This window comes from Oncorhynchus gorbuscha, linkage group LG04, assembly GCF_021184085.1.
Source record: "Oncorhynchus gorbuscha isolate QuinsamMale2020 ecotype Even-year linkage group LG04, OgorEven_v1.0, whole genome shotgun sequence".
NCBI lineage: Eukaryota > Metazoa > Chordata > Actinopteri > Salmoniformes > Salmonidae > Oncorhynchus > Oncorhynchus gorbuscha.
The window spans coordinates 15,235,953-15,255,201 of NC_060176.1; the positions used below are offsets into that span (position 1 = coordinate 15,235,953).

Genomic DNA, 19,249 nt, shown 5'->3' on the forward strand with positions numbered 1-19,249 from the left:
CTAGACATCAATCATCATGACAAATTCAAAGGAATAGATACAACATATGCATAAATTAGCACACCCTCTAACACGTGAGAACAGGATGCCCATATATGGGCATAAGCACGTGATCAGTTCCCGCCAGGATGTCACAGGATGCCCATATATGGGCATAAGCACATGATCAGTTCCCTCCAGGATGTCCTGACTGGATGCCCAAATATTGCTGTGCACACGTCATCATGACATAGGGTCATAAATCAAACGTTTGACGTGCGCCGTCTACTTTATTCTCTCTGACATCATATTCATTAAGCACCACCACATATGTTCAATTGTTCGGGTTACTAGAATATAGTTGATTTCCCCCCACATTCTGATGTTCCCAGAATCTCTATGTTAACCAAGGGTTTTTTAAATGTAACCTCAGTAGGTTAGAGAAAGTCAAAAGGAGGGAAGAGGTATTTATGACTGTCATAAAGCCATCTCCCAGGCCAACGTCATGACAGTGTCAACTTTTGACTGATACTGTATATGTATATTTATTATAGAATTAGTGTACAATCATTACAATTCACTTTCGTTTCATCTCTGAGAACAGTTCCAACTCCCCTTTCCATCCCAGAATAATAATAATAGAAGGCTTTAGGTGAAAGGTGGCATATAAAACAGCATATCTCATTTCAACAGGAAGAAATTAAACGATAGGAGTACAACACATTCTTTCTTAAGGATTATCTGCTTTAACATTTATTTAAGTATGTGATGTACTGTATGGGACCGAAGCAAAACAATTCCTTCACGGTACTTCATTTCCATTTGTAGATTTCCTTTCATCTCAGTGAGCTAAAGCATCACAAACTAAAGTCAGCTTTTGGTCAGAACTTAGCTGTATTATCAGCAATTACTCCCTCTTGCACTGACTGCCTTGTTCTTCCAGAAGAGGGCCAGACCTCGCTTCCAACGGAGAGAATGTGGGTGCTTGAGCTCTGTCCAGTTGTCATGGAACTCTGCTCTGCCCCCCGCAGTCTCTTAACGCAGAGCCATAGGAACAGGAAGAACCCTGTGGAAAACAGGAAGCAGTGTCATAAACTAGCAGAGCAGAGGTGTATCCGGAGAACGCAACATTGCTGAATGTTCAGAAAGAAATATACTGTGTAGAACAGCCATACTTTTCTGTGGAGCTCAGCAGTACATTATTGCTATCTGCAGTGTTAGAAATGTAAAATTGTGATGTTAGATTGTATGTACGGGATATCTTTCACCCCTATGTTACTTGCTTGTTTTCTCACTCTTATGGAAAGATAGAAAATAAAGTATGTCGTTGGCTCCCTCTGATAAAGATGAGAGTTTACCCTGCAGTGAGTTGAGGATGGTAAAGATGTAGAGGATGACATAGTTGGTGTAGCCCATGGAGAAGAAGCCCACCCCCCAGGTGAGGCCCAGGATGCAGGTCAACCCAAGAACGCTGCAAGTGATGTTGCGGCTCTGCCTCTTCCCCTGCGGCGACGTGACAGAGCGCAGCTTGAGCATCGTTGTGATGACGATGGCGAAGATGGTGCTATTGAAGAGCAGGACCACTATCAGGTAAGCCACAACAGAGCCGTACTGCACACCAGAGTCTTTGATCCAGCACCTGTGAATCAGGGAGAAAGTCCTTCTAAGGGCTGGTATGCAATGCACCAATATGATGTGTTTTGTTAATAAACTCACATTCTGTTATTCAGCCCATAGAAATCTGTACTGACAGCGGCGACTATGGATACAACCAAAGCAGGAACACCTGAGAGGAGACAGATTTGAGACTTTTGATTGTCAGTTTACTGCTGGTCTGTACATGTTAACTGTTGTTGACTGTTTAACTGTGGTATCTGTTTTGACAGTGCTGTTCTCACCCCAGCCCAGCAGGCTCAGCTTCAGCAGGTAGTGTCTCATGTAGGTGTTGTAGACCAGGACCAGCAGCCTGTACAGATGCAGAGCCTCCAGGCCCATCCAGGTGAAGCAGCAGAGCAGTGAGTAGTGCAGCAGGGCGGCCACGGCAGGACACAGGCCAGGGGCCATAGATGCAGGGCCCACAAAGGCCAAACCCACACTGGTCAAGAGCAGCAGGTTGAGTAACAACAGAGATGCCACCAACTGGAGATGAACCAGCATGGCATGGTCAGTAGATAACCGTCTGAAAGAGAGAAAGATTGTGTGTGTGGTTGGTTACCGTTCATACAAGGATATATACATAGCTAGACATGACCACCTCATTGATCTGCTAGCTAGTGAGGTGAGACAGACAGTACCACCATTAGTGCTTATTCACAAACACTCTTGTCAGAGGAGGCTGGTTTGATGTTTTCTTGTATACAGTTGCTCTTTTGACTTGTAGTGCTGTTTTTGGGAGCCTCTGCCATGTACATAGGCTGACAGTATGTGGACTTCAGATTGCAGACCTGCGTAGGACAAAGCAGCTAGCGAGGTACTGCTCTGTGTCAGCTGTCATGGGCAAGCGGGGCTGTATGGAGAAGAATGTGCTTTCTGTACCCATAAGTGTCCATATACTGTATCTATGACCGATTAGATGTTTGAATCCTTCTTGACTGTAATGTGATTTGTGGGTTCAATTGAAGTATTTAAAAAGTGTGTGTTTGATTGATAGGTGTCACTCACGAATGTTGAAGACAGTGTGTCAGTAAGGTGTTGGTGCAGAAGAACACAGAGATGGCTCCGCCCACACAGGTGAGCACACTCAGCGTCCTGGCATGGACCTCACTCAGCTTCACATCAGGGATCTATGGGAGCAGTGACATCATGCTGCACATAACATGTGTAAGGATTTGAGAACCCTAAGGCTATCTGCATACCATTTGTATATTGTTTGGCTGTACGTACGAAACAAGAAGCGGGTATGGATATTGGAACACAATCTCAATGCATTGACTATTCCTCTCATGGGCAGCATAGCACTATGGTACTATGGTAACGAGCTCACTTTTTGAGTCTGGAAATATGCAAATGTTGCCCATGAATAGATGTCAGGAAAGGAAATGGCAAACACTAAGATATAATCTGGAAAGTAATATGAAAAGTAGGATCATCTCACCATGAGGGCAAAAAAGGAGAAGTGGTCACAGCTACAGATGGTCTGGTTAGTGAGCCTCAGGGTGTGGCAGCCATCAGTGACCCATTCACCTCCTTCAACAATAAGAAACAGATGTTCGTATACAACAGATCAACCGAGTCATTCTTGAATAAGTCATTCTGCTTTATATCATGCTGTAACAAATCGAAGCAATAGCCCATATTTATTGATTTGATACACAATTGCTCATTAGTTATGCAAAGATTTGCAGTCCATATTTACGACTCCGGTTGTGGTAGACACACGTTGTATTCTCTTTTTCCTGAAGAAAAGAAATTGACAGTGTAAGCAGCTTGTTTAAATCTTACCACTGGTAAGTTGATTTTGAAAGTAGCTACCTGTAGTTCAGATTTGTGTTTGAAGGTCATGTTGAATGGTGTTGACAGGTGAGAGATGGTTATGTTCTCAACTTCAATACCAAAGAGAATCTTACCAAGTTGTCCCTCTACGGTCTACACACAGACACACAAATTATTCCTGACAAAAGTTTAAGATGTTTTAGCCATGTGATGTGCAACTTGGGAGTGCATGGTAACTCACCCAATTTGGTGGTGAGGTTTTAAACACAGAGAAGATGAACTTAACCATGTCAGGGGTGTGTCTACGCTTTAGCCCTCAGGTTCACCTCGAGTTCAGGGTTCAAAATCTCTGCGATGTTGAATGAGATCTAGGGAGACATGCATAAACACCCTCATACTGATAGTTACATGTACACTAATGCACTTACTGTACCAGTGACAACTCCATCTCCTACTCAGATACATAGGTCTGTATATTACTTACACACAAATATTTATTGAGTAATTCTTCATGAAGAGTGAGTAGTTGTAAATGTATTATATGCTTAGTTTGAGATGTACAGATGAATGCTGTGTTGAGATGTTCTTTTTATAGTATATAATTGAGAGGATTTTTGTATTGATATCCGTGGGTTGTTGGATTTGGTTGAAGTTGACAGTCGTTTGGTGCTGATATGTATTGGAAGGTAGAGGTTGCGTATATCTGATATGCTGTATGTACACTCAAAAGGGTTTTTCGTTCGGGCACAGGCCCATGGGGGACCGGAGGCAGCAAAAATAATAACAAAAATAATAACATATAAATGTTGTTGCCTCCGGTTGCCTCAACGTCGTTTTAGAGAATGTGGCAGTACATCCAACCGGCCTCACAACTACTTTTTCTTTCCACTGTGTGTGTGTTGAGGTAGTAGAGAAAGGGAAATTAAATTATCTTGCAACAGCTCTGGTGGACATTCTTGCAGTCAGCATGCCAATTGCACACTCCCTCAACTTGAGACATCGTAGAGTGGTCTTATATTGTCCCCAGCACAAGGCGCATCTGTATAATGAACATGCTGTTTAATCAGCCTCTTCATATGCCACACCTCGAGTGGATGGATTATCTTGGCAAAGGAGAAATGCTCACTAACAGGGATGTAAACAAATGTGCACAACATTTTAGAGAAATAAGCTCTTTGTGCGTATGGAAAATGTCTGGGATCTTATATTTTAGCTCATGAAACATGGGACCAACACGACATGTTTGCATTTATAGTTTTGTTCCGTGTGTGTATTTACCGTTCCAGTGGCAAATCCATCTTGCTGCATTCATTTGTTTACAGAAAATGATAGTGTGCCGGGAAGTGTGGGGGCCCTATTAAATAAAATACATTTTCAAAAACAACTAAAGCGCCGGGGCCTATGATTTCTTAATCCGGCCCTGCATATGGGGACAGCCAAAGAACACTTTAGGTTGTAGATCTAAGAGTGTAGGGCACTCACCTTGTTTGCAGATACTGTCTGCAACCAAGGTTGCTCTCAGATTAATCTCCACATCAAGACGACTGACTTCCTGATCTGGAGAGTTAGCTGAAGTAGTGAGAGTTGTGGTAGTGGTAAGGACAGGAGTTGTGAAGGTGTTGGTGGAAGGGATTGGAGAAGGTGTAGTAGAGCTGGGTGAGTTAATGGGGGGAGAGGAAGGAGTTGTCAAGGGTATAAGAGTTGTTTCAATGGTTGAAGAAAGAGTAGCAGCAGTAGTTTTAGTTTCATGGGTAGTTTCTTTGGTGGTGGTGGTAGGAGTAGAAGTAGTGGCTGTTGTCGTGGTAGTGGAAGAACGACATTTATCTCAAAAATAAAAAAGAGTGAAGATGCTATCATATGTAGCGGACTGAGGCTTCTTAACAGCATGGTTGCTTCATAAAGTTCCCCTGGTGTGTTGGAATTGATAGGATCAGAGTTTAACATTTAACCGTATCAACAGCATTTACTTTAGCCAAACTTTATACATGGCTGTAATTGTCCTTCATTTTATACCATTAAATCCACACACCAAACCAAAGTGTTCGAATGCTAGATCCACCTACCCGTAAAATCGCCATAATATTTGCTTGGCTCATGTTGAGAGGCACATGGTCAGCCACTGTGCAGCACCCCTGGATGGTGAGCAGGTGCTCAAGGGCACAACAGCAGATTACATTTTTAAAAATGTATTATACCTGGTATGCCACGGGTATAACATTTGTCAATAATTGTTGTGTTTCTCCAGGTAGCCTGCAGCATCTTGTGAACTATAGATTCACTTGCACACTAAGAAAAGAGGGTTCCTCAAGGGTTATTTGGGAAGGGTGATGGTTCTATGTTGAACCACAACTCCAAGAACCATTTTAGCTTTTCAATGGTTCTTTCAGTTCACAAAGGGGTTCTTTGCTCTTTTAGTGATAAATAGATTGTCGCTGGGCTGCGGCTCATTTGAATATTTTGAGGTGTGGTTTCCTCACAGCTCTTTTTGTGCAAACCTGACTGTGTCATTCCAGTTTATCTAATGTGTTGTGTTATGCCACTATATAGTATATGACCAGTGACCGTGTCTTGTGAAAGACTCGCGTATGGCCTTCTGTCAATTGAGAACAGCAGTTCCAGAGCGAGCACACCTGATTCAACTTATAAATTAACACAATAATAACAGTTATGGCATTTTTACAATATAATATGGCTAACCAGAATTACAAACAAACGTGTATGAGTCTTCAAAAGTATCTACAAAGAGATTGAGATTGAGGAAGGATTTATAGAACCATTCTCCATAAAGGTTCTTTATAGCCCCAAAAAGGGTTGTTGCCATAGTGGAACCCTTTTTTGTGCTATTTCGAACCATGGTTGTTTATAGAACCTTCAAAAACACATCTCATTGATTGAATCTATATATAATTCTCACATAATGTTTCACACGTAATGTATAATATGTAGCCTACGGCAGGTGATCCAATGTCTCGTTATTATTTTTTTCTTATTGTATGTTTGTATAAATAATTATAATTATCATTATTTTTTTGTTACGCTCGTCTGTTACTGTCACTTTGTCCTATCGTTGTCTAATATCTTTTCACTTTTGTTTTGAATGTTCTTAATTGGAAAATTCAAAAATAATTATATAAAAAAAAGGTTCTACATAGCACCAAAAAGGGATCCACTGTGGTTACAAGCCAAATAACCCTTAGAACCATTTGTTTTTAGTGTAAATCATGTTGTGGACAGGTCAGAGGTCAGCATAACTTAAATTATTTCAACTACAGGTATAATATCTTAATTTGATCTCATGTCACAGAGAATTTTATTTTTGAATCTCTCTCCCTGGATCTCCAGCTAGAAATAAGAAACCCGTGGATGTATCTTTATTGACAAGTTTAGGTCCCCGTGATTGCAAAGAGCAAGGTACCAGAGCAGAAGCTGAAGCTAGACCAATTTATTTCGCTAGCTAGGGATAGGAGACAGATGGCAGCTGTCTAAACTTGTTTTGCTCATAACACCGTTGATATAGCTATCGTGAGCATTTAGCTAGGTTTAGCGCATTTAACATAAATTCACTGAAAACCTGCAGTTCTCTTTCTTTCACTAGATAGTTCTGGCTTTAAAAATCTCTTCGATGTCGGAATCTTTGTCTTCAGCCTGTCCATTAGTTGTTATGCAAGTGAGAAACCTACTCCATCCAGGGGTGTGTTTCTGTACTCAAAGAGAGCTATGTACGGATCTCTGTTGCTGTCTAGTGCTTTTTTCAACAGGTCAGCTTGGGTCAAGTGCAAGTACAGATGATCACGTAGTAATTACTAACAGCGCCATAGAAAATAATAGAAATAGAAAATATTCCCGTAAAGGACTGTGTTAAATATTTAGGAATACATCTGTCAAAAAAACACTAACTCAGACAACATTTGAATTCCTCTCCTAAAATTAAGAGAATTAAAAATACATTTAATAATTGGCTACAAAGAGATCTTTCTATACTTGGGAGAGTACTTCTGTCCAAGGCAGTTTTGTGTACCCCTCATTACCGTTGTGTGTAAATCCAGCTACTTGTAAAGAGATCAATAAGACCTTTCTTGAATTCATCTGGAAAAATAAGTCTCACAAACTAAAAAAATCAGTCCTTTCTAACAAAAGAGCTGAAGGTGGTCTAGAAGTGTTGGATTTTGTTGACATAAATAACACGTTCAAGTTAAACTGGTTGAAAAAATGTTTGATCAATACTGATTCAATGTGGTATTTCATTCCAAATAATGTGTTTAATAAATTGGGAGGTCTTCAATTTTTTTACTGAAATGTAATTATATGCCTGAAAAGATTACCTGCTAAATTGGCTAGGTTTCACCAACAAGCTTTAATGGCCTGGAAAATATGTTTCCTGCACAATTTTTCTCCTCATAAAGCTCTTTTGTGGAATAATTCAGACATAACTGTAAGGAATAAGTCATTGTTCTACCCCAGCTGGCATGAGAGGAATATTGACTTTGTTCTTGATATTTTCGACCACAAGGGTAATATTCTCACATATAAACAATTTATAACATTGAAGGAGTTTCCAATACCTTTCAGAGAGTTTATTTCTGTGATCAAAGCCGTTCCCAGTGGTCTAACTACACTTGTGAAAACTCATCTTAATTTTGGGAATGATCACAACGTTTATCCAGAACTCAGATTGGAAGGTGTGGGCTTACTTGAGAGATCTTGTTGTAATAAATATATAAGACAAATTCTTCATTCACAAAACGAACTTACACCGAGAGGAAAGCTTTTTTGGAACATGCTGATTCCTGACATTGTCTGGAAAAATGCCTGGTTAAGGCCTTACAAATACTGTATACCAAACAAAGTTAAGGAAGTGCACTTCAACATTTTACACAAGATATATCCATGTAATTCTATGATGTCCAAATTTGTGGCTATTGATGATATCTGCCTTTCCTGTGAAAAAGGTGAGAATCTGTCTCACTTGTTCTTTGAATGTAAATTTGTGTCAGAATTTTGGGAAAACCTTGCAAAGTACTTATTTATCATTATGAACACTGCCTATATTTTTGACATGAAAGATATAATATGTTACTATTGCAATGATAACAAAACCACTGAAATTTTATTTATTTATTATTGTATACTTGTTGTCAAATACTTTATACACAAACATAAATTCCAAACTTCTATACCCAAATTACACATTTTTCTGATTGAATTTAATTATCTTATTAAAACATTAACCCTAGTGAATATCAACAAGAATAACATCTTCATGAATCATTATAATAAGATATTTTCAGAGAGAATATAATTGCACTTAAATTGTTTATTTTTTGTATGTTTGAGTATTGTTAATACCGGTGATTGGTTTGCTAGACATGTTTGATGTAGCAATGTCAGTTTATTTTTGTATTATTAATAAAATAAAATAAAACACACCTGCTTCCGGTCTCCACCACTTCTCTTTTGTCTACTGGCTCACACAGTAACTTCGTTTTTTAAAATTTATCTCTCTCCCTGGATCTCCAGCTCTGCAATGTGCTAGAAATAAGAAACGGGTGGATGTATCTTTGTTGACAAATTTAGGTCCCCGTGATTGCAAAGAGCAAGGTACCAAAGCAGAAAAAGCTAGACCAATTTATTTCGCTAGCTAGCGATAGGAGACAGATGGCAGCTGTCTAAACTTGTTTTGCTAATAACACCGTTGAGATAGCTAGCGTGAGCATTTTAGCTAAGTTTAGCGTGAGCATTTTAGCTAAGTTTAGCGTGAGCATTTAGCTAGGTTTAGCGTGAGCATTTAGCTAGGTTTAGCGTGAACATTTAGCTAGGTTTAGCGTGAGCATTTAGCTTGTTTTTTTATGTATATTTGTGTGTTAAAGAATGTCACCTTGTGTTTTTCGGCAAAGATCAGACCAAATAAAGTCAAAGAGGAAAGGTGTACATTATCTAGCTATAGCTAGAACATCTCATTAGACATCGTTCTGTAATGTTAGTTAACTAACGTAGCTATCCACATTGTGATAGCTTTGAGAGTTAAGACAAAATGTAAACAAAACAATGTTATTAGCTACATTGTGAGCTTTTGAACATTTTAAGGACAGTCATCAATCATGGTAAACCTTTTGTAGATAAAGTTTCTGGCTCAGTATGTTTAAACAGCATGATGTTAAACTAATTTTGTGTTTCCAGGATGCTTTTCCACTTCTGTCCCCAGTGTGGCACCAAACTACAGCCTGGATTCCGGTTCTGCCCCTCCTGTGGGGACAAGTTGCAGTGTGTTGTGGACCCCTCTGGACCTGTGGAGGCTGCTTCCTCTGGAGTCTCTCTGCTTCATGTCACTGATGGTGTAACCATGACCGCTAATGCAAGCAGTCCTACTCCAAGCACAGGACAACTGACTGGCTGGGACACAGAAGGTAATGGGGCAGCAGGGTAGCCTAGTGGTTAGAGTGTTGGACTAGTAACCGAAAGGCTTTTTCTGGAGATGGAAAGATGCTCTTGTCACATCTCTCATTTGTTTACAGGTCTCGTCTGTGCCACCCCCAGTCCAGTGTCGACCCGTCCCCCACTGCGTAGGACCCGTAACTCAGTCCCCGTGGCCCGGAACGATGAAACTCCTAGTAGTATAGCCAGTCCTCCTGTCACTGCCTCCCCGAAACGTACTACAGGTAAGGGGATGGTGGCAGTATGACTATCATCAGTGGTAATGAAGGAAAAGTAATGATCGTAGCCATTGACGGGCTTTGGAAATGTAATTGTCTCATTGATGCTTTAAAAACATTTCTTTTTAATGGAAAACGTGTGTCCTCCCTAACGGCAGATCAAAGCCACAAATCTATGATGTCTCCACGAAAACGACGTGCTGTCACCCCAAAAGTGGAACAGATAAAAAAGGAACCGTCTGTGGAGCTGGCCTCCTCACCTGGCTCTTCACCTCTCCCCAGGTCCCCCTCCACAGGTGAGTCTAAACTACAGCCACTTACAACTAATAAAACAAATGACTCCCAACAGCCTGTCCTCATGGTTTTGGTCCTTTTTTTCCCTCCCTCGTATGTGTGCGTGTATATGCATGTTCCTGTGTGTGTGTGTGTAGTCAAGGGGAAGGTGAAGAAGGCCAAGCGAGCATGTGCTGTGGAGCCACTGCAGGAAGGGGAGGAGCTTTGTGACACAACTGGCAGGAAATGGAGGCTTGTGAAACTGTTGAGTCAGAGCGATGCAGAGATGTTCTATGGAGGTGAGAGGTCACACTGCACTCTTCAGTTCTGGTCCAGGGTACCCTCAAGGTGTATAGGCTCTTGTTCCAGGCGAGCACCAACAAATTTTGATGATTAGTTGACTATTCACTGATTCAGGTGTGTTAGTACTAGGCTGGAACAAACATCTGCAACACCCTGTGGGACCCCGAGGACAAGGATTGAAGAATAGTTTCACACAGGGGTGTCAAACATGGACCAGGCTGATTTAATCAAGACACTTATTTTTTTTGTTCTTATATTCAATCTCTCCCCAGTCCTGCAGAATGGGCCAGGTGCCAATTCCAGTGACTGCAAGCACATCCTCAAACTAGTGAGTGTAACTGCACAGACTGTGTTCTCTAATATAGAATGATTATGTTGGCTACAGTGTTGCTTTGCGTGTTATGTGGTGAATACTGATGTCTGTTCTTCTACAGGGGGCTAAGGATGGGAAGATGTTCAATGAGCAGAACTTCCTCCAGAGAGCTGCCAAGCCCTCATCTGGTGAGTGTCAAGATTTGCCTTCATATACCTGGCCAGCCCTCAGCTTGACTTCAGCTCTAAATGGACCCCTGACTGCATTACCCATTCTCTTACCATAGCTATCTACACATTTAAGTAGGTCTGGCCGTACAGTAACACATTTGACAGAAGCTCTAAAGAATACAAAGCCAAGATTGTTACAATATCGTTTCATAAGCAGGTCACAGAGAGGGCTTGCAGATCACTGATGTTTACCCCATAGGCAGTGGTGGAAAAAGTACCCAATTGTCATAGACTCAAGTGAAAGTCACCAAGTAAAAGTCTAAAAGTATTTGGTTTTAAATATACTTAAGTATCAATAGTAAATGTATTAGCTAAAATATACTTAACTATCAAATTTAAGTATGAATAATTTCTAATTCCTTTCATTAATCAAACCAGGCGGGATCATTTATTAAGATACCTCAAAAAAACGACTTAAGTAGTATTTTCAAGTAGGGTGCTACTTGGCAGGAACATGCTTATATTAATGCAAAGCTGCAAACTGTCATGTGAATGGGCAACTCAGATGGGTACCTATAGGTGGCAATGTACGTTGTGTAAGCTGAGGTATAGAGTAGAAGGAATTGTTTGGTTTGTTTATGACTGACTAGACTACTGGTGGTGGAAGCCCATTGTTGAGCCTCTGTTAGTTACTAATGAGCCTTTCCAACTGCTGTGATGCTGTCTCCCCCTAGTGGACAAGTGGATAAAGCACGCCAAGATGGACTTCCTTGGGATTCCTACCTGTGTAGGATTTGGTCTCCATGCAGACTCTTACAGGTGTGTGTGTGTGTGTGTGCGTACACTGAGATGTGTGTTTGCTGCTTGCTTGTACATATGGTGGGGATATGTGTGTTTTGAATGTGTAATCATAGACTGTTGTCTCTGCTACTACGTGCAAACTTTACTGGAGGTCCAAAAGACTTCTTAACAGCTTCTACCACCAAGCCATAAGACTCCTAAACAGCTAATCAAAGGGCTACCCAGACCCCTCTTTTACGCTGCTGTCACTCTGTTTATAATCTATGCATGGTCACGTTAACTCTATCTACATGTAGAAATTACCTCGACGAACCAGTACCCCCGCACATTGACTCTGTACCTGTACCCCCTGTATGTAGCCTCGCTTATTTTACTGCTGCTGTTGAATTATTTTTATTTTCTATTTTTTACTTAACACCTTAAAGTATTGTTGGTTAAGGGCTTGTAAGTAAGCATTTGACAAATAAGATTTGATTTGTGTTTTTGTTTCAGGTTTTTGATTTTCTCCAGCATGGGCCAAACTCTTCAGTCTTTCATGGATGAGGGGGAGGGGCTCCTGTCTGAGAAAGTGGTCCTTCAGCTGGCCTGCAGAGTAGTGAGTGCTCTCTCAGGCTCATATAGAGGCCCTGATATGACTTAAAAAATAGGATTCCCTATCTGATGTGCTTCCTGTTTGACTCTGCCTTTCTCCCTCCTCTTCCAGTTGGATGTGTTGGAGTTCATCCATGAAAATGAGTATGTTCACGCAGACATCCATGCTGAAAACATCTACATCAGCCCAGCACAACAAACACAGGTTAGAGTGCGTTTGTATAGTTGTGTGTTTGTGTAGCTGCCAGACCCCTCTGCTATGCTCTTACTCCTGCATGCATGTGTGTAGGTATACCTTGCAGGGTACTGCCATGCTTTCCGGTACTCTCCTGGTGGCCGGCATGTGGAGTACCGTGAGGGCAGCCGAACACCACATGAAGGAGCCATAGATTTTATAAGCCTGGAGTCTCACAAGGGAGCAGGTGAGTCATCTTACAGCCTGTCAATCATCTGCAGTCCTTCAGATACTGTGGAGGGGGTACAAGTTGCCTCTAACCAACCATAAGTGTTTGTGTGTGATCATACCTCCTAGGTCCATCTCGCCGTAGTGACCTGCAGGCTTTGGGCTACTGCATGCTGCGCTGGTACACAGGGGCACTGCCCTGGACCTCCCTCAAACACACACCAGCCCGCGTTGCCACGGAGAAGGAGAGGTGAGAGCTGAGGTTCTCACTATGGCAACAAAGCCATTGTGATAATGTTATTCTGTATTTATGAAATGGTAAAGCCTTGAGTGAGTAGCCAAACTTGACCCTTCACTGTAATGGTCCAGATACATGGAGGACGTTCCAGGTCTCCTGAGTCACTGCTTCGGACAGAAGAAAGTCTCGAGTAAGTCCAGTTTTCTAGTGATTAGTTTTTGTATGCAGCGTAATATGTTATGTGTGTGCGTGGGATATAATGCATCTGTATGTACTATGTATCAGGTGCGCTGCAGGTGTACCTGTCTCAGGTGATGGCTCTGCAGTACTCTGACCAGCCGGACTACAGGGCTCTGAGGGCAGGCCTTAGTGCAGCGCTGCAGAAGCTGGGAGGGTCACTGGAGCAACCCCTTGACCTGCAGGTCAGAATACCCCCACACACACAACCTCCACTCTATCCACAAGCTCCAGTTGAGAAAACCGTCAGATGACCACAGAAACCTGGAACCTCCCTCACCCCACAACCACCACTTAACAAGTGGGGTCCAACATCTTTTAGTTGACATTAGTCATTACTTTCTCTTAACCCCCCACAGCAGGTTTGACAAGAAACCTGTCCCTTCCAACTGGTTAGACCACTCATCCTTACACCGCTACCTGTTCAGGTTATCTACTGAACTAATTTACACCTCTACACCAGTCTGAATGTTTTTCTGTATCTCTCTTCAGATGAAAGCGATCGGAGGAAGATGATGCTTCGGGATAAATTCACGAATTAGATTTTTAGCCAACTGTTTTTAAAATGCTGACTTTGACTATGTGGTGTGAGTCCTGCTGTGTTTTTATTAAGTTGGAGTACACTCAAGGAGGAGCGTGTGAAGGTGCGTTTCATTAAGTTCACTGGAGGTGCAGTGCACAGAAACTCCTGGTTATGCCAGGTTAGTGAGCACTGCTGTACTGTGTTATTGTCAGCAGTGGTTGGCGCTGTGTCAGTGAGTGTGTCGTTAATGTTTAAGTTATGCAATAATACAGTTTATAATAAAGAACCTTTGGTCAGGGTGGTAATGATTGTAAGTACAATAATGTGCACTGTTCCAGTTAGGTGTTGTAGATGTTCATGATATGCGTTTTACTTTTTGTATTGTTTTGATCACAGCATAATACTTTATTAAAGAGCTTTTATTAATTCAACTGTGTATCTGTATGTGCCCATTTCTTTGGGGTTTCTGGTGTTGATTGTGAAACACTGTTCTTGTGTACCCCTGAGTGCTCGGGGTCAGTACACTGATCTGAATGAGTAGATATCATGGCCCAATTCCAAACCAGTTCCCTGCTCACATCCCTAGATAGTTGTTGACCCCCTTCATCTGTCAGGAGTTGATGTTTGTGATGTGAGCAACATGGTGGAAGACTGTGTATGGAGGCTAGATGGAGCTAAACAACACAGACTAGCCAACATGCTCTTGTCACATCTAGACTTGTGCGTCTCTTACGACCCCTCTGTATAACAGAGGGTCCCTCCCTGATGGAACAGTTTCTAGGTCAGGACACTTCCACGGTGGGGACTCCCTGTGAGGCTGCTGGCTATGAGAAAAAAAGTTAGGCTGCAGATGTATTATAAGACGGAGAGAACCTTTAAGTTCCATGAAAGGGGGGAGCAGATAAATCGTGTTCATTTTCAAAGTTCTGTGGTTCTTACTCCCTCTGCATATTTTCCATCCTCCTCCCATAGCAGTTCTTCTGAGAAAATAAATATTTAGGGATGATGTCTAAAATGTTAGGTGTTCCATAAAGATGTTAGGCTACCTCTTCAGCCTCTGTGCTGTTATAGATTAATTGTTTTATATGCCTTTTATTTTCCTGCATAAGTAAACCTCTGATTATACCTCTATTGCCATTCATTCCTATTAGACTGGTTTGGATTTCTCCCTGACCAATATAGCTGCCATGTTCACACCTTTCTGGAACTTTGAGGGTTTATGACATAGCCCTTCTAGTCATTTAATAGGATCTCTGTGTGAACCACCATGTTGGTGTAAGAAAAAAAAATCTGGGAAACCGTTCTATATTTAGCACCAGAGACTACATACTGTTGTCATGGAAACATCACAAACTTCAGTGTCCTAGTTTATGCTGTGGAAGCGTATTTTCATCAGACTTTTTGAATAATTCAGTAAAGGAAGAACTAAACCCACGCTCAGAGAGACTGGCTGACCTCTCAACCCCTCCCTGCACAAAACGCTTACAAAACCCAGGCGCTCGCTATACTTGAGAAGGAAAATAGGTAGTGCCTTAATGCGCAGACACACATTAAGGCTATAGCCTACTCCACACATGGCCCATACAACCTTGTATTAAACATTGTGTTTCTGTGTGTGTGTGTGTGAGAGAAATTTTCCCTTGTGTACTTTAACCATTTGTACATTCTTACAACACTGTGTGTGTATATATGAATATGACATTTGTAATGTCTTTATTGTTTTGAAACGTCTGTATGTGTAATGTTTACTGTTCATTTTTATTGTTTATTTCACTTTTGTATATTATCTACCTCACTTGCTTTGGCAATGTAAACACGTGTTTCCCATGCCAATAAAGCCCCTTGAATTGAATTGAGAAAGAGAAGGAAAGAAATATGTGCTAGAAGCTGTTTCTATTGGCCCCAAGTGCCGATGGGTATGTGCGACGCTTGATGGCTCCAGAACACTGCAAGAAAATTCTGAAACGTCGATGTTTATGAAAAACGTATTTTCACCTCCCCTTCCTATTCCCAAAATATAACGGGATTCTTGTCGTCAGAAACAGACGCGCTTTTTCCGTTTACACCGAACGCCACACCCCTTACTAGGAGGGGGGGGGGGGGTGTAGCCCCGTGGCGTCGCCAGGAAAAGAGGGGGAGGGGAGGGGAGGATGAGCGAGAGTGACAGTGACAAAGTGAAAATTTTGTTGGGAGTCGGAGTAAGGACAGCGCCCATGCTGAAATTGGATAGGCCTACCTTTTTATGCTCACATCGAAACATCGGACTATCGTTCTCCGGTCGGAATAGCGGCGAATGAAACATCGGATCCTTTGGACATGTACGTAACAACAGCAACTTGTAAGAATAATTTCCCTCCTCTTTTCTAAACCGGGGGTTTGCATTCATAGTGTAGTTTACAGTGTTATTTACGGCTTTCTCAAACTCTTCCGCTATGTGGCAAAGTGACAGATTGCGCTTAAAAAGATGTTCTGGTAGGCTACTAAACGTTTTTAACTAGGCTTGGTTTTGTTCTAATTGAAAGAGCCAAGTAATTTTCTTCTGTTCATTCTACCGGACAGTGGGGGGTTGGAAAATGTTGCCAGGTTGGGCGTTACGGGGTGGATGGAGATTTGGGGTTGGGGAGAAGATGTCACGCTGTGGTTATCACCCGTAACGTGACCGACAATACATCCTTCTTTTCTTTTTTGGTGACCCAGAGGCGAAAACATCCATAACCACTGAGTCCAGGATCTCGAGTTTACCGGGTTGAAAACTTTGAGGCCATGTTCCAATTTAGTGGAGCATCCTAAACGCTGCGCAAGTGCACTGTTTTGGAGTTGTTCGTCTTGGCCTATGTCGTCCATTTATGTCTGTGTTTTTAGAGATTAAAGGATTATCCTCAATCTCTTTTTTTCACACCAATGTGTGTCTGTCAATCTGTCGATGGGTTTCTCTGCATCTATCCACATGGTCCTTCCTTTATAATCTGTGTTAAATCGTTTATTCATGCAGGTGACCAGTCCCATTCACCCCTACCCTGAATGTAACTCACTGCTTGTGCAGTGGAGGATAGTTTGAATGAATTTATGACGAAGTTCCACATGCACAACAGTGCAAGGCCACTGTCTCACAATGATGACCTCATGGTTTCATTGAATTAATGAATCTCTGGGATGGCAGGTAGCCTAGTGGTTACAGCGTTGGACTAGCAACCGGAAGGTTGAATCCCCTGAGCTGCCAAGGTAAAAATCTCTCGTTCTGCCCCTGAACATGGCAGTTAACCTACTGTTCTAGGCCGTCATGGAAAATAAGAATTTGTTCTTAACTGACTTGCCTAGTTAAATAAAGGTTAAAAATAAATATATTAATCTCTTCACTGACTACATTATTACTGTAATTCTAACCCTTTTTAGGGAGATCGTTCACAAGAAGGCCTTGTAAATCTTACAAAATTACATTGGAGTAAGTCTGGCTGGCCAGCGCATGAACAGCAGGCCACTCTGTCACACACAAACACACAAAGCCATACTCTGTGGACTTTATGCAAACCATCCAATATTTCTTGACCGTCCTGCGTTTGCATAAAGTCCATAGAGTATGGCTTTGTGTGTTTGTGTGTGAGAGTGGCCTGCTGCTCATGTGCTGGCCTGCTGAGTGTGTGGGAACAGCTCTATGGAAACTCAGCCTCGTGGGTTAATTCTTACAATCTGTCCTTTGTATGCGAGCCGCCTGTGGAGAGGATTAATAATAGCTAATGATCCCATCAAAAGGGGTACACACACAGAAAAACATAAACATCACAAATATAGATCTACTGCAGTCTACACCTGGATCAAGGGGTGGCACTGGCAGGGATTGAGTTTCAGCATGTGTGTGTTTGGAGGTTCATGTCTGAGATGAGAAGTGTATGTGGGGGCTGCTGTGTTTTGTGTATGTGTGTTTGTGTATGTCTATGTTAGTGAATGTGTTGGCTGGTAAAAAAAACAACATAAAATGTAATAAAGACAGCCTTCATTTATCAGATTTGTTACCCAAACCACACCTCTATCCAAACTAAACCTGACCTTGACTAACCTAAACTAATCCTCTCAGCGTCCGGCATGGATTAAGGATTAAACTGGACGCTTGGAATTCAGCATGGTCTAAGGATTTCACAATCTTAGACCAGAAATCACTTGGATAGTTCCATGGTGATGGTAGAGGTTGCATGTGTACATTATATTAAATATGCTTCAAATTAAGATTATTTTAGTTTATCTGTCCATCTGTCCTTCTCTTCCTCTCTCTCTGCCAACCACTTACTCTCTCACAGAAACACCCAACCATAAAGATGCAGGGTGGAGTAAGGGTAACTAACACTGTTTGGGATAGCAATTGGTAGTAAGTGGTCTGAGTGTTCTGTGTAAAAGGTAGGCTACTGCTGAGTCGTCATGTCAGTTTCATCTACAGGCATGTGGAGTTTTAGCCTCGCCTCAGCTCATTTACTGAATCTTTGTGTTAATTTAGGTTTGGCCTTCGCTAGTAAAATCAAGTTTAGCCTTTAATCTTTTTATCATAGCTAAGACACCTACCCTGTGGGGTGGCTGTAATGCTTATTACTCTCTTTTCTTGGAGAGGCTCTGTTCATGGTGACTGTACATGTGGCTGGTGTCTTGCTTGTTTAGACTGTTATTTTACTCTCTTTTCCAAAGTACTTCAACCAGAAAATTTTTTTAGTGTGTGTGTAATGTGTATGACACAGTGGACACACATGCAATCTAACAAATGCCTTGAATATATGAGCAGGAGGAAGATTGGCAGTTTTACACTCTTTCACACAGTCATACTCATATGTGTACACTTACACACACAGATGGTTATATATTCCTGGCCCAAGCTCCTCTGTAGAATGTCCTGTGTAGAGTCAGCCATCATACTTCCTGTATTCAGGATTGGATGCAGAGGGGGAGGAAGTGGGGGGGAACCGGGTTAATGGGGAACAGGGAAGGAAAGGAGAAAGAGAGAGGAAGCAAAAGCACAGAGTGTTTGCTGGATTCAGTGTTGGTTGTTGTGGTTGTTGAGCTATGTACAATGCAGCCACATAGCATTGGACATGAAACAGCAGACAAGCTCTGAGGGAAGGAGGGGAAGTAAGTGAGTGGGAGCTAGGCTGTGTTCTTGTTACGACTTCTGCCGAAGTCCGCTCCTCTCCTTGTTCGGGTGGCGTTCGGCGGTCGACGTCACCGGCTTTCTAGCCATCGCCGCTCCATTTTTCATGTATCCATTTGTTTTGTCTTGTTCCCTGCACACCTGGTTTTCATTCCCCAATCAATCCATATGTATTTATTCCTCTGTTCCCCATCATGTCTTTGTGTTT

General features: G+C 41.9%; 3 protein-coding genes across 6 annotated transcripts in view; 2 read left to right on the plus strand and 1 right to left on the minus strand.

The window, feature by feature from the left end:
• Positions 1 to 508: 508 nt before the first annotated feature.
• On the minus strand, positions 509 to 9,141 carry LOC124033720 (adhesion G protein-coupled receptor G3-like). 2 transcript variants are annotated; one of them, XM_046345918.1, is made up of 10 exons: positions 8,839 to 9,141; positions 3,653 to 3,779; positions 3,451 to 3,564; positions 3,335 to 3,374; positions 3,074 to 3,165; positions 2,641 to 2,762; positions 1,878 to 2,158; positions 1,696 to 1,765; positions 1,338 to 1,618; positions 509 to 1,045 (listed from the first exon to the last, which is right to left on the minus strand). In XM_046345918.1, exons 2-10 carry the CDS (start codon positions 3,698 to 3,700, stop codon positions 861 to 863), a joined length of 1,233 nt encoding a protein of 410 aa, XP_046201874.1. In that variant the 5' UTR covers positions 3,701 to 3,779; positions 8,839 to 9,141; the 3' UTR covers positions 509 to 860. The 2 variants fall into 2 exon arrangements, with proteins under 2 accessions (XP_046201874.1, XP_046201875.1); XM_046345919.1 differs by lacking the exon at positions 8,839 to 9,141 and having other exon boundaries at positions 3,653 to 4,463.
• On the plus strand, positions 6,779 to 14,344 carry LOC124033719 (inactive serine/threonine-protein kinase VRK3-like). 3 transcript variants are annotated; one of them, XM_046345916.1, is made up of 15 exons: positions 6,779 to 6,822; positions 9,589 to 9,815; positions 9,924 to 10,067; positions 10,220 to 10,357; positions 10,493 to 10,633; positions 10,910 to 10,965; positions 11,072 to 11,138; positions 11,855 to 11,939; positions 12,414 to 12,516; positions 12,625 to 12,717; positions 12,802 to 12,934; positions 13,045 to 13,165; positions 13,285 to 13,343; positions 13,439 to 13,575; positions 13,883 to 14,344. In XM_046345916.1, the coding sequence occupies exons 2-15, from the start codon at positions 9,590 to 9,592 to the stop codon at positions 13,904 to 13,906; spliced, it is 1,527 nt and encodes a 508-aa protein (XP_046201872.1). In that variant the 5' UTR covers positions 6,779 to 6,822; position 9,589; the 3' UTR covers positions 13,907 to 14,344. The 3 variants fall into 3 exon arrangements, with proteins under 3 accessions (XP_046201872.1, XP_046201871.1, XP_046201873.1); XM_046345915.1 differs by lacking the exon at positions 6,779 to 6,822 and adding an exon at positions 8,858 to 9,009; XM_046345917.1 differs by lacking the exon at positions 6,779 to 6,822 and adding an exon at positions 9,066 to 9,512.
• Positions 14,345 to 16,028: 1,684 nt separating this feature from the next.
• The window catches only part of LOC124033478, a 37,436-nt gene continuing 34,215 nt past the window's right edge, over positions 16,029 to 19,249 (plus strand). Inside the window, exon 1 of the mRNA XM_046345503.1 lies at positions 16,029 to 16,251. The gene's annotated coding sequence lies outside the window, so the exon portion shown is untranslated. The remainder of the gene's footprint in view (positions 16,252 to 19,249) is intronic.

Excerpts from the sequence above, each read along its gene's own strand:
- LOC124033720 (XM_046345918.1), bottom strand. The coding sequence starts at position 3,700 with ATGGTTAAGTTCATCTTCTCTGTGTTTAAAACCTCACCACCAAATTGG. Across the intron at positions 1,766-1,877 it reads GCTGAGCCTGCTGGGCTGGG|GTGTTCCTGCTTTGGTTGTA; the intron begins GTGAGAACAGCA and ends GTCTCCTCTCAG. Across the intron at positions 1,046-1,337 it reads CATCCTCAACTCACTGCAGG|GGTTCTTCCTGTTCCTATGG; the intron begins GTAAACTCTCAT and ends TGTTTTCCACAG.
- LOC124033719 (XM_046345916.1), top strand. The coding sequence starts at position 9,590 with ATGCTTTTCCACTTCTGTCCCCAGTGTGGCACCAAACTACAGCCTGGA. Across the intron at positions 12,517-12,624 it reads TTCAGCTGGCCTGCAGAGTA|TTGGATGTGTTGGAGTTCAT; the intron begins GTGAGTGCTCTC and ends CTCCTCTTCCAG. Across the intron at positions 12,935-13,044 it reads GGAGTCTCACAAGGGAGCAG|GTCCATCTCGCCGTAGTGAC; the intron begins GTGAGTCATCTT and ends CATACCTCCTAG.